Source organism: Haliotis asinina, chromosome 13, assembly GCF_037392515.1.
Source record: "Haliotis asinina isolate JCU_RB_2024 chromosome 13, JCU_Hal_asi_v2, whole genome shotgun sequence".
In the NCBI taxonomy this organism is placed as follows: domain Eukaryota; kingdom Metazoa; phylum Mollusca; class Gastropoda; order Lepetellida; family Haliotidae; genus Haliotis; species Haliotis asinina.
This window is the reverse complement of record NC_090292.1, coordinates 51,439,081-51,452,926: the sequence shown is the minus strand read 5'-3', so window position 1 is coordinate 51,452,926 and position 13,846 is coordinate 51,439,081. Positions and strand designations below refer to the sequence as shown.

Sequence of the window (13,846 nt, the reverse complement as noted above, 5' to 3'; positions counted from 1 at the left end):
ACATTTCATGTTTCCAGATTGAATAAGCAAGTTTGTAAGCAGTTTTATCATGTATACGAAAACTAAAATAAAACAGCATATTCAGCATCAGAGCTACAAACCTTGGAAGTATACTGTGTGAAAGAGGATTTCGGAGTGTTGCAGTCCAAACCTTTAACCTATATCGATTTCAAAATGTTTACTGACAGCTAATAGGGCACCTTGTTTGTTAGCACTGATGAACGGGCAGGGCTTTTTTTGGGATGTACATGAAACGTGATCCTCTTAGCCTGGCTGCTGTCCATCTCCAGAAAATATAAATCAGTGATTTCAATTATGTGAACGCCAAAACTGCATACTAGCAATTTAGCTATCCCTCATGTAGAAACAATCGTCCTGGGCGTAGATTTTCGAAGCTCTCCTAGCGCTAAGATAGGTGTAAGTGCCATACATTAACTTATGACTATCTTAGTGCTAAGAGAGCTTCAAAAATCTAGGCTCTGGTCAAAGTATGACATGGTGTTCTGGGACAGGCATAGAGAGTCTACAGCTGGAACTACTGGTTGATGTAACAGACAGTCATTTCAAAATTTCTTGTTGCAACACTCCTATGCGGGATTGGAAATCACCATGCACTGAGCATCCTTCTCAAGGTGTTCTAGACTGAGTTAGCAGAAAGGTGGCTTCAGCATCAGCTGGGCTACAGTTAAAAATTTGGTCACACAAACCTCTACAGCTGCAACACAACTTCTCAAACACAAAGACCCAACACACAACACTCGTCTTGGTGGCTAACATTGGACAAAAAAGTCCTCTTTCGTGTCAAACACAAGGACTCTCTTCATCTGTGTCTAACACAAGCACCTAACACAAAACACTGAACTGTTAATCTGAAATCACACTGGGTCACAAGAACCCACACTCGTGCCAGGAAAAGTTTGTGTAGTTGAACAGATTGGTCAACACATGGCACATGAATGGCTCCTACCACAATTGTTAATGGATCTGTCTTCAAAGGTAAAGAATGGAATGTTTTTGATACGTTGATAGCTGTCATAACAGGTATGAAGAATTTGTCTCTATCACTGAAGAATGGAATTTCCATGTCAATGATACAATGTTCAATGTCAGTCAAACAACTATCATGAGATTAGACATTCCATCTTTCAAACTGATCCACTAACCCACTATAATTGATCTGATGAACATAACTCATCTTGTAAGTTTTCATTTACACACTGTTGAAGAATGTCTCTGCATTAACTCCCATTCATAAACCATGTACGTTGCCTCATCCATCAAACCCACCAAGTTTACTCCCTATTCTGCAACCACACAAAAGTTGTCTCCCCCTTCAGAAACCATACAAGTTATAGATCTCCTCCTAGATCTGCCCCTCGGAAAACACAGAACAGTTACCTTCCCTTCAGAAATCCTGCCTACAATCATAGTGCTTAACAATCCAAAGTACTGTTTTCCCTACATCATAAAATGAATTACCAACCAACCAACAAGTTCACAAAACATGATATCATAATCACAACCTGAACAGAACAAAACCACAGCTGAGTCCCTGAGTTTCTCAAAGTCTCGCTCTCCACAATAGTTATCTCCCTTTCCACATCCGCCATATTTAATGAATGAAACACTTTAAAAGTCAGTTGTACAATGTCTGTTTGTTGGTTTGTTCAGCACAGAGCTGCCATAATCCAGTTTTATGACATCATCTTGATTGACCAGAGCACGGAGGGTCAGACAATGAGAATTTGGGATACAATGACATGTATCAGCCTGATACCTGACCACCTGTGCTTATAAGCATCGTACCACAGCAAGATGCAGGGTATCAACCCTAAGCGAGAATCACGTAAGTTTTAACCAGTGAACTACAACTTCTTGTCATCAGTAACAACAAACAGAATGACACACCGGTACCATGTGTGAACTGACAGTAGTTCACTGTGATCACATGAACGGACATAGTGAATAAATATATTTACCATACCACCTGACACACTTTATAAGTTGAGCCGTAGTTTCCATCCCTCCAAGTTGTGCCACATTCATCACTGACTTAGCGTCTGACCAAGCCCCATGTGTTTCCCTGTCAGGCCGGTAGACTCCGCCTGTAGACTGGGCTAGGCCACAGTTATACTAGTGAGTGAAGCAAGCTAGTCGACCAGTCCTGACTAGTAAGGGTACCCGTGTATGGAGCTGATGTTAGCGGTGGGCCATGCGGGCTAGACACACAAACAAAACAGACCACCTACCTTTGCCGAGTCTTTCAGGTGAAGCATGGCGGGGTCGTTGACACTCTTCCCCGAAGCGTTCTTGGTCGCACTTATGAGGTCTGACAATGCGGAGGCGACATCCTTGACGGCGTTGATCAGCAGAACCTGTGGCCAGATATAGACATGCCCGAAATTGGATCCAAACTGTAACCATTCAGCTATAATAGACCTTGATATTATCCCCATACACTGCTGGATGAAAGTCTCTCGCTTAAGGAGACACTACATGAGTTAAATCCTTCCTGATGATACCCAGTGCTGGGTGAAAGTCTCTTGCTTAACCCATTGAACACTGTAGGCCAATAAACATGTCAGGTAGTAGTCGCATCAAAATGATATGATAATTTTTGGAACCTAACTGACATACGATTCTTTTATCAACTCTATCACTTTTCACAACATCTGAAAACACTTACCAAATTTCAAATGACCATACATTATCAACAGGATTAGAATTATAAACTATTTTCACATGGTTTTATAAAAACGTAATTCTCGAACACATGCTTTGGCTACGGGGCCACTTCAAAGTTGTGAAAGAGGAAAATAACAATGTTTCGAGATGATAATTAAACAAGTTGAAGAACCTAAAAAATAAAATCAATGACAGTAGTCAAATGTACATTATAACTTACTATTTCCATCTCGGCTTTTATCACCTCGAATATCACGCTTGGACACGTTGTTTAATGCTAAAATATATGCATGGAGCATTTTTGCCACTGATCATAACCTAGTACGATATGTCCACTAAGTTCCATAATATACGTGTAGATGGTGAATTTTGCATAACACATTCAGAATAGTGAGATATTTTACCCAAAACATTCGTCTAAATCTAAAGGGTTTCGCTTAGGAGGTCGGTATCCATTGCAGCAATATGATGGGGTGTCTAAGGTCACGTGTTTGGTTTTGACTAATCATGCTCCTCATAGCAGAATGTGGCAAGAAAACGTCATTAGAAACCCATCTCAATCCAATAAAATCACTTCCTACAACTGTGAAACTACTCTTGGCATGGGTACAGTTATCATGTTGATGCGCAGAGCTTTCAAGTGATACCCGCCATCTAATGAATTGCCTCACATCACTCATACAAAACCTACAAAAAGGAGGTATTTCCCATGTGTTGCATAGCATTACAGAGTGGAAAGTCACTGACATCGGGAAATAGACGACCATACATATTATTTTCAAATCTTTTTATTATAACTTTCCGATTCAAAATGTCAATAGTAAAAGGTAAGGGAATACTATGACATGTTAGAAAAATCGCCGCATTGTTTGCTCCCTTTGTGGTTTATCTGGCCATTATAAATATGTAAGTTTGAATTTTCATCAAATATTAACATATTTACTTTGTAGTTGTATTATTTGAATAATATAATAAAAATACATTCCATATTCATAAACAGTGGGATGATACCTTTCAAATCATGTACAATATGTAGTAGCAATAATGATTTATGAGCTGATATTTTCCTTGATAAACATGGCCTTCAACTGTGACCTCAGGGTCTCTGCTGACTCGGTGTCATGGCAGTAAATGCCCCTGGTTGACTGGTGTTGAAAGAGTCAAGAAGACTAATCATTGTCAAACCTAAAGTCAAACATTATTCACCTGTGCTTCTGGTTGCTCAGACCCCAGTGATCCGGCGCCAAGCTTCACAACATCAGCAAGTCTCGTGATGGTCTTCACTGCCGTCTGAGCTGCTGCCGCCAGCTGCTCCTGATTGGATGCAGCTCCGGCAACCAGAGTCTTTGTATCCTCAACCAGGGCCTTGGCTGTCTTCAGGATGCTCTCCCTGGAACATGGATAATGAATGGTTCAAGATTTATTTTCAAGGGAACTGTTTCTGTGAACAGCCGTAGTACATAACTGACCTGGTTCCTTAACCAGGTGTGTTGACAGCATACCCACCTGTGATCAGCAAAGGACTCGGAGCCATCAGCATTAAGGGTTCCAGCTGTAGCAAACATGATAGTGGTGTCGAGGTCTCCAATGATGCCACTGACAGTGCTGGCCGCATTGATGCAGGCCTGTGTTCCCCGAGATCCGGCCTGGAGAGATGCCAGGACGAACGAGACCTAAAACAGAAGGGCCAAAAAAGTCAGACTATAGGGAGATAGATAAAAGACAGTAATGACTTTCAGACAAAGGCCCACAGATGGGAAGACTCACTAATTTCACAGAAAGGCCCAAGGTCACATCAATCATCTCTGAGATCCACAAAGATCCATGTGAGAATTTATCTTCAGCGATCCATGCTTGTCGTAAGATACGACTAAGAGGAGCAGGTTAGGCTCTCTGACTTGGTTGACATGTCATCTTATCCCATTGCATAGATCGATGCTCATTCTGTTGTTTACAGACCACCAGGACTTAGCTGTAATATTGCTGAGTGTGGTGTAAAACTCACTCACTCATCTCTGATACACAGACTGACACAAATCGTCTGGACACCTACCTTCTCAGAGATGCTCTTGGCATGTTCGGACAGGTCTTTCCTGGCATAAGAGTCGGTGGGGTTGGCCTGGAGGTTGCCGGCGTCCTGCACCACCTCCACACAGCTGCGTCCCAGGTCCTGCACGGCAGTCCGGATACGGTTGCCGATCTGCAGACATACAGAGGAACAGTTACCAGCATACGCATCTTCCATAAAAATCAAATGGTCCTAGTCAACACCTTAATGACAGGAGGACAGAATAATGGTTTGCTACCACACTACAGAACTATATTGAGCTACCACATTAATGAACTATACTGAGCTACCACACCCCAGAACTATACTGAGGTAGTACACTACAGTACTATACTGAGCTACTACACTACAAAACCATACTGCTCTTTCACACTACAGAACTATACTGAGTTCTCACGCTACAGAACTGTACTGAGCTCTCACACTTATTAACTGTACTGAGCTCTCACACTTATTAACTGTACTGAGCTCTCACACTTATTAACTGTACTGAGCTCTCACACGAATGAACTATACTGAGCTCCAACACTACAGAACTGTACTAAGCTCTCACACTACAAAACTGTACTGAGCTCTCACACTTATTAAATGTACTGAGCTCTCACACTACAGAACTGTACTGAGCTCTCACACTACAGAACTGTACTGAGCTCTCTCACTACAGAACTGAACTGTGCTCTCACACTACAGAACTGTACTGAGCTACAATAAAACAGAATTGTGAGGAGCAACATTAAACCATTGTGAGCTACACTATAAAACTAGAGAGCTACAACATCACAGGACAATGTAAACTACAACACAACGTACATCAAGGTTGTTTGTGGCAGCGGCAGCCCCGCGGGAGTTGTTAGAGAGCTGACTGTAGTCACGGGTCAACAGGTTGGCCAGTTGACCCAGCTCCTGGACATTGGTAGAGGACTTGCCGATCTGAAGCACATCAGGAGACGTTTCAGGGGTGTAAAGACTACTGTATTTCTGATTGGCTCATGCTGAACGATAATTTATAATCATTAATAGTGTCTGTTGTATGATAAATTCCAGAAACAAGATGTTCAACAATCCTTCTAACATAAGCATCCTTATTGTCGAGCAATGCAAGGGTTACTTGGTTCTCATAACATCTCATTTTGGATCTAGACTCAGTAGCATCTCAAGTAAACCAAGGTTTATCGTGAAGTCAGATATTCCCTCTCGGATATACAAGGACTTCTGAAGGTCTGCAGGGGGATCTGCAAGAAAGACTGCAATGGGACCTGCAGGAGGATCTGCAGGGGATCTACAGGAGGGTCTGCTGGGGGATCTGCAAGACAGACTGCAGGAGGGTCTGTTCTCACCATGTCCTGTGCAGATCTGGCGATCTGTTTACAGAGGCGCACCATGTTGGTCTGATAGTCCACAAACGATGTTCCCTCAGTGGCGATAATCTCATCAGTCTGAAACCAAAGCTCAGAGATTACTTACTGCAGGACATTATACAATACAATCTTGGACCAACCCTCAACACATATTCACATCTACGAACACTAAACCTGGGACACATACAATATTTAAGAACATTCATTAAAATCTGTAGCTGCTATTGTTCCAAGAAACAAGTTCTCTTAAAGAAATATTTTCCTATGTAGGTATGTGATCAACAACATAATCATGCAATCAATAGATTCAGCTAACATAATCACTAGATCAGACCAATAAGTGTGTTGATGACCATGAATTAAACCATAGTGAAACTGTTGAGATAAAAAATAACCAAAGCACATAATCCAGTGATTCATACTGTAAACAACTGTCAAAGCTGTTGGTGGATGGAGTCCGATTCTAATCCGGAACCACCATGGCGATGAGTCCCATGAAATCCATATAAGGCAGAAACTACACCAAGACCTACCCGTGCCATGGACTTACTGATGCTGTCAATCATGCTGCTGACAGCACCAGACTGGGAGGCGGCCTCCTCGATGGTCTGCAGTAGGTCCTGAAGGACGTCCTTCATGTCCTCTGCTGCACCGTCCACGTTGCCATGAGCCTGCATTGCCTGCAGCATCAGACATACAGTGAGTGAGTGAGTGAGTGAGCAGTGGATGCCAGAAATGGGCTTCACACACCCACGTGAGAATTCAAACCCTGGTCTTCGGTATAATGAGCAAACGGTCAAACCACTGGGCCACCCCACTTCTCTCCATTAATTCAGATTAGCAAGTACCTTTTGACATACAATCAGCACCACTGTCTCGATATCCATGCAGAAACAAGAAAAAAACAAAGTTATCCAAACTTTGAGACATCCAACCAGGGCATATTATCACATATCTCTATGAAAGAACCATTGGATTGTCAGTGTGTTTTGATTTGAAACTATTATCTGTTATCAGTCGTAACATTGGGTACTTCTTAATTAATCCTAATCAAATAGCAAACAAGTGATATCTTCAACTCAACCAGCCCTAATTAGCCTACACTACCGAATCCCTTTGATTCATGAGGTACAGTGTGTAAACATGGGCAAACACAACCTCAGTTCAGAGGGATACCTGCCCAAAAAATAAGAATATTGAGTTTCCCTGCAAGTATTAAGTTTAAGATTAAGTTTAAGATTAAGTTTGCCGAGACAAGAGAAAAGGGTGCTATATCGAGACAATTGAGATATTGTGTTATCAGCATTTGACACAACAGTGCTGGACTATATTTCAGTCTGACAGGGTCTAGATTGAACCATAGGCCCACTCTTTGGCCCACTCAGATGTTCTTCTCATTAGGAAATTAAGGCAGATAACGAGCACATAGAGAGCCTCCTCAAATACACACATACACTAACCCAGTTTTCTGTTCAACACAGCACTCAATTTTCAATCCATATGATGGCTGTCTGTATATAATCAAGTCAATCAGACAATCCCGATTGCCACCATGCGCACTGATCTACGCCACTGGGAAAGAATCACACAGCAACTGAGTGAGCATGCCTCTTCACCTGATCCTACTTGCCACACCCTATGACAAGCATGGGTTGCTCAAAACCAATTCGAATCCAGATCTTCACGGGTGCATCATATCAGTGAGCTTACAGTAAATTCTTGAAAAAACTTTCGTTACTATGCCTCTTTGTCTAAACCAACAGACCCCATATACATTTTCTCCATTTACCTTTGGATTTCCACCACTCTCTTTACAAGCGTACAGGAACTGAAGTGCTGACTCGGCAACTGTCTTGGAGAGGTCAAGGACATTCATCTGTTGTTTGGAGTTGAGGGTTCTGGAGGCTGTGCCAATGGCTCCGTCAGCCAGAGGTTCAAAGTAGGATGACATGGTGTTGATCTGTGACACAGAGGACAAAGCTGAGGATAAACTTCATCACTTTTTCATCAAAACATGTCTGTAAACAGCACATCTCATTCCATGAAGTGAACTTACTGTTACGACAGCCGTAAGTCTGCAGTAAAACATGGGAGAACAATCACCAAAGGTATTAGATTACTACACTGCAATGTTCATGTTTAGAGTCTGACCATCTGACAAATACGCCAGATTTGCCAATGGTCTGGTGGAAGTCTACAGCCTGCCAGCTCCAGTGTCCGACCGTGCATTTCACAATTACAAGGGAAGCTGTCAAAACTGGCACCTGTCCAATCAGGCAAGTTGTCAACAGTGGCATAAACTCTCTGTCCTGTCCGTGGCTTGTACAATTACCATCAGCTCTGCAATCCTGCACATTCTATACTGAATTACTTTTTCAGTCCCGATGAGTGCCGGCTTAGACAGCTTTAATTGTATAATGTTATTCTGTGTCCTGTGAAGTTTCAGTGAGTCAGACAGACATTCGACCTAATGTTACTTTGAAGCACCATTCATGAACACTGATTCTGATGTGTACAGAAGTCAAACCAATGGTGAAAACCATGATCTTGTTATGTAAAATCATACACTTCCGCTGCAGTGTAGTGTTAATCATTTCAAGATCATAGAAAATAATGTTTTACATCAAGTCAGGAACATCACATCCCTTTCCCTGGAAAAACTACAGAATACCGGATAGATACCTTCTGAGATCTTTGAAAGCAGATTACTTTTGGTTAGGATTAGGTTTAGGTTCAGGGTTACAGTGTTGCCCCTGCACATGAAAATTTAAGAATCATCGTGACAGCCTGGTATCATGAGAGGGAATCATGTTTTTATGAGTCAACTTCAGCATGGAACTTTCATCAAGACATCAACTGTGATAGTTTAATTACAATCAAGAACCAAGATAAAGCAGTTCACAATGACAAAAGCTTTTAAATTCACCGCGTACTTGAGATAATTTGTGTGCCAAATACGCCGAATTCTGCATCACGGTTAAAAAATGGGGTAAGGTTTAGGATGAAGGGAGACATGACAGTAAACAATGTGGGTGGTAGGTATCCGGTATTCTGTAGGAGTACCCTTCCCCCTTTGCCTGTCATTATCACAGCCAAATCCTGTCAAAGGGAATATCAAGCTATCTAGGTGTGAAGCCTACTGACCAGGTGTCCAAGGTTTTCTGGTTTACACTTGGCAGCTCGCTGGATGGCCTCGATGGTGTCGAGGATTTCACGGCCGCTGTTGATCATCTGCTCCTGGAAGGCCTTGAGAGTTTTGTCATTACGCTGACCCAGGTTCTGGCTGATGGCAGCAAGTGAGGCCTGGTCGAGATCACGGATCGTGTGGTTCAGTTTCTCAATAGCAGTGTCGCATTCTTTCTGACCTGGGGCAGTGTCCCTGTGGGTCAGAGATGTGGTGAGGAGAATATCAGTATATACAGCAATTAGCTCATATATCAATCTTATTTAACTGTTGCTTCACAAACACAAAATCAAAGAGAGTTTACATATTCCTATCTGGTCCAGTGTGCACACTGACTACATCAGCAATATCACCGCATAATTCAGTGTACACTGATCTGCAACACTGGGAACCAATGACATGTGTCAACCAAGTCAGCAAGCCTACCACCTGATCCCGTTAGTTGCCTCTTACGACAAGCATAGTCGCAAATGTAGCGTTTAACCACAAAGAGAATTATGCGATGATCAATGTAAATGGAGTATTATGCAGGTAACCAGATCACAAAATCATCGTCAAGACAAGTTTAGACTGCTTTCAACAAATTTGGAGTGAGTTTTAGCAATATTCCTGCAATATCACATCAGAAATTGACTTCATCACAGCAGAGGACACCAGAAATGGGCTTCAACATTGTGCCCATGTGAGGAATCAAACTGCTAGGCAATATAACAGCCCCTACAATTTTCAACCTCTTGGCAAGTGAGATTGAGAACTTACTTAATGGCAGACACAAGCCTCTTGATGGCATCCGACACGCTCTTGGAGTGGTTGGAGTACAGCTGATATGTGGGTGGGTCGCGGGGGTTGATGGCCAGCTGCTTGGCGGCCTGTAGCATGTTACACGCGCCGTCTATCATCGCCTTGCCTGACATCGTGATGGGCTCCTGGGCACGACGTGCCTACGAGATTCACACACAGTTCACTAACATGTCACCAACATACAAGGTCTCAAATACACATAGATCTGCAAGTCCAATTATAAATCAAGGACTAGTGACATCACCTTGTGGCATTCTACATTCACAATCACCTCTATCCTACATCATTTAAGTAGGGAGAGCATGAGTTGAGCTTTATACCGCTTTTAGCAACATTCCAACAGTATCACAGTGGGGACACCAGAAAATGGCTTCACACATTGTACCCATGTGGGGAATCAAACCCAGTCTATGGCATGACAAGCAAATGCATTAACCGCTAGGATACCCGTACACCCAAGATTATTTAATCATACGGATCTCTATGCGGCAAGGGATGCAGGTAAATATTTTCATCTTATATACTGTTTTTATGAAGTCAGTTAATCTATGATGACTCTGCATTACAACACACAGTCAATCAAGTGTGTTGTTCTAAACTTATTCTGACTAGCATTCTGAGTAGCTCTTACAGACCTTACTATTCTAACATCTATGTCCATTTAAACAAGGACAGCATTGAAATTGTTAGGGCAAACTTCTTCCTGTTTCTATATGATTTCAAGAAACAACCTTGGTTAAAAGATGAGGATGACTGTAATGTGTGGGTACCTGGTGGCTAATCTTGGCGGGTTTACTGGCAAACTCGGGTGACGATGCAAAGGTGGTGAGCTCCTCCACAGCACTGATGAGAGGCCGAGATGCTTCTGCACATTGCTGCCGATTTGCATCTGTGAAGTCACTGTCAAGGGCCTGTAAAAATATAGTTAAAGAGCTTAAAATGTCCTCACAAACAGGTCATATCGCTACAGTGTCACTACAGTGTCATATTGCCTGTATAAACACATCATAGTGTCATAATGCCGGTACAAACACATCATAGTGTCATATTGCCTGTACAAACACATCATAGTGTCATATTGCCCTTCATAAACATCACCAATAAAGTGACCACTGTCTACAACCTGTGACCTCTGTCTACAATCTGTGACCTGTCTGCAGTCTGTGTTGCCGTACTACAATCTGTGACTCCTGTCTACAATCTCAGTCCCCCATCTACAACCTGTGACCCCTGTCTACAATCTGCAAACCCTGTCTACAATCTGTGACCTGTCTGCAATATGTGTTCACTGTCTACAACCTGTGACCCCTGTCTACAACCTGCAAACCCTGTCTACAATCTGTGACCTGTCTGCAGTATGTGTTCACTGTCTACAACCTGGGACCCCTGTCTACAACCTGCAAACCCTGTCTACAATCTGTGACCTGTCTGCAGTATGTGTTCACTGTCTACAACCTGTGACCCCTGTCTACAACCTGCAAACACCAACACTGTCTACAATCTGTGACCTGTCTGCAGTATGTGTTCACTGTCTACAACCTGTGACCCCTGTCTACAACCTGCAAACACCAACACTGTCTACAATCTGTGACCTGTCTGCAGTATGTGTTCACTGTCTACAACCTGTGACCCCTGTCTACAACCTGCAAACACCAACACTGTCTACAATCTGTGACCTGTCTGCAGTATGTGTTCACTGTCTACAACCTGTGACCCCTGTCTACAACCTGCAAACACCAACACTGTCTACAATCTGTGACCTGTCTGCAGTATGTGTTCACTGTCTACAACCTGTGACCCCTCTCTACAACCTGCAAACACCAACACTGTCTACAATCTGTGACCTGTCTGCAGTATGTGTTCACTGTCTACAACCTGTGACCCCTGTCTACAACCTGCAAACACCAACACTGTCTACAATCTGTGACCTGTCTGCAGTATGTGTTCACTGTCTACAACCTGTGACCCCTGTCTACAACCTGCAAACCCTGTCTACAATCTGTGACCTGTCTGCAGTATGTGTTCACTGTCTACAACCTGTGACCCCTGTCTACAACCTGCAAACACCAACACTGTCTACAATCTGTGACCTGTCTGCAGTATGTGTTCACTGTCTACAACCTGTGACCCCTGTCTACAACCTGCAAACACCAACACTGTCTACAATCTGTGACCTGTCTGCAGTATGTGTTCAATGTCTACAATCTGTGTACCCCTCTACAATCTGTGATCTCTGTCTACAATCTCTGTCCCCCTCTACAATCCATGACCTCTGTCAACGATCTCTGTCCTGTCTACAATCTGTGACCTGTCTGCAATATGTGTTCCCTGTCTACAATCTCTGTACCCCTCTACAATCTGTGATCTCTGTCTACACTCTGTGATCTCTGTCTACAATCTCTGTCCCCCTCTACAATCCATGACCTCTGTCAACGATCTCTGTCCTGTCTACAATCTGTGACCTGTCTGCAATATGTGTTCCCTGTCTACAATCTCTGTACCCCTCTACAATCTGTGATCTCTGTCTACTCTCTGTGATCTCTGTCTACATTCTCTGTCCCCCTCTACAATCCATGACCTCTGTCAGCGATCTCTGTCCTGTCTGCAATTTGTGATACCTATCTACAATCTGCGACCCCGTCAGCAATCTCACCTTGATGGCCTTGACTAGCATGGCCGTGCTGTTAGCCACATCCTTGGCACTCTGTACAAAATGTCTTTTGGCAACTGGGTTGGTTGTCTTGGAGGAGGCTAGCCTGCAGGCGTTACACAGTGCAGATGTGTGCTTGGCGACGACAGTAGCAGCAGACAGCACCTGCAATTGTACATCATCACATCATGAAGCGCCATCACCACACTGCCTGAGCGCTAAGATCAGGTTTACTTTAAGCCAGTATTTAAAATACTTAGTCATGCATATATACAGAATTAGTTACAAATGGATGGAGACTCTTCAGTTTAAGATGATTAAGATGAAATTTCATCTGAAACGTGCTCGCACCTTCGCCAACACACAAAACTGCCCCAACAGAAGAAAAACATGAAATAGCAACAAGAAGAAATGTGCCCAAACTCTCAAAGTGCAGATAAAGCAACAGTGAAATTTCAGAGTATGCGATAACTAATTTACATGAGGAGCATTACCAATAAGTTTTCCCAAAGGAGATACATGAGAATGTTTTAAATCTGCAACAATTCACAGTGACCAAATCAACGGAGCTGAACACAAACTAAAAAATAGTCACAGAGAAACCTGACATTAACCAATCTTTTACTTAAAATATTACAATATTACAATATTTATAACTTAAATGCTTTTGCAGAACTGAAGCTAAATAGGTCCTGGTGAAGAAAGGGGGTGGTCATGCAGTTTCTTGGGGGGATGGTAGGTAGGGGTGTCTACTGGGGCTAGGTGTAGGGGGTTATATCAGGAGGCTGCGTAACGTAAGCAACATAGACAAAGCTGAAACTGACAACATAATTTCTAACTGACATATAAAATGCTTGATGTTTGGCACCAGTTGATAACCATTTGGTGCAGAAGATTTGATTATTGCATTAACTGTATGTGGATAGGTCAGAATTATCGGTCTTGTTTTGTGGGCAAACTAGCATGACATTTTTAATGATCGACCTAAGAAATGATTAACAGAAGTTTATGACATATTTGACATATGTATTCGAAGGGAGTTCCTGACACATACACTGGCAGAACAAATGGACACATACACAGCAATGGTCGTGGGTGAA

General features: G+C 42.7%; 1 protein-coding gene across 4 annotated transcripts in view; it reads right to left on the bottom strand.

The window, feature by feature from the left end:
- LOC137260033 (talin-1-like) overlaps window positions 1-13,846 on the bottom strand; it is a 134,061-nt gene that overhangs the window by 22,987 nt on the left and 97,228 nt on the right. For all 4 annotated transcript variants that reach the window (XM_067797716.1, XM_067797719.1, XM_067797717.1 and 1 more), the window contains 12 exons: window positions 12,750-12,911; window positions 10,867-11,007; window positions 10,055-10,236; window positions 9,256-9,490; window positions 7,901-8,071; window positions 6,645-6,791; window positions 6,091-6,189; window positions 5,564-5,683; window positions 4,739-4,885; window positions 4,192-4,358; window positions 3,892-4,075; window positions 2,250-2,375 (listed from right to left, as the gene is read on the bottom strand). In XM_067797716.1, coding sequence (XP_067653817.1) covers window positions 2,250-2,375; window positions 3,892-4,075; window positions 4,192-4,358; window positions 4,739-4,885; window positions 5,564-5,683; window positions 6,091-6,189; window positions 6,645-6,791; window positions 7,901-8,071; window positions 9,256-9,490; window positions 10,055-10,236; window positions 10,867-11,007; window positions 12,750-12,911 — 1,881 coding nt within the window. The remainder of the gene's footprint in view (window positions 1-2,249; window positions 2,376-3,891; window positions 4,076-4,191; window positions 4,359-4,738; window positions 4,886-5,563; window positions 5,684-6,090; window positions 6,190-6,644; window positions 6,792-7,900; window positions 8,072-9,255; window positions 9,491-10,054; window positions 10,237-10,866; window positions 11,008-12,749; window positions 12,912-13,846) is intronic.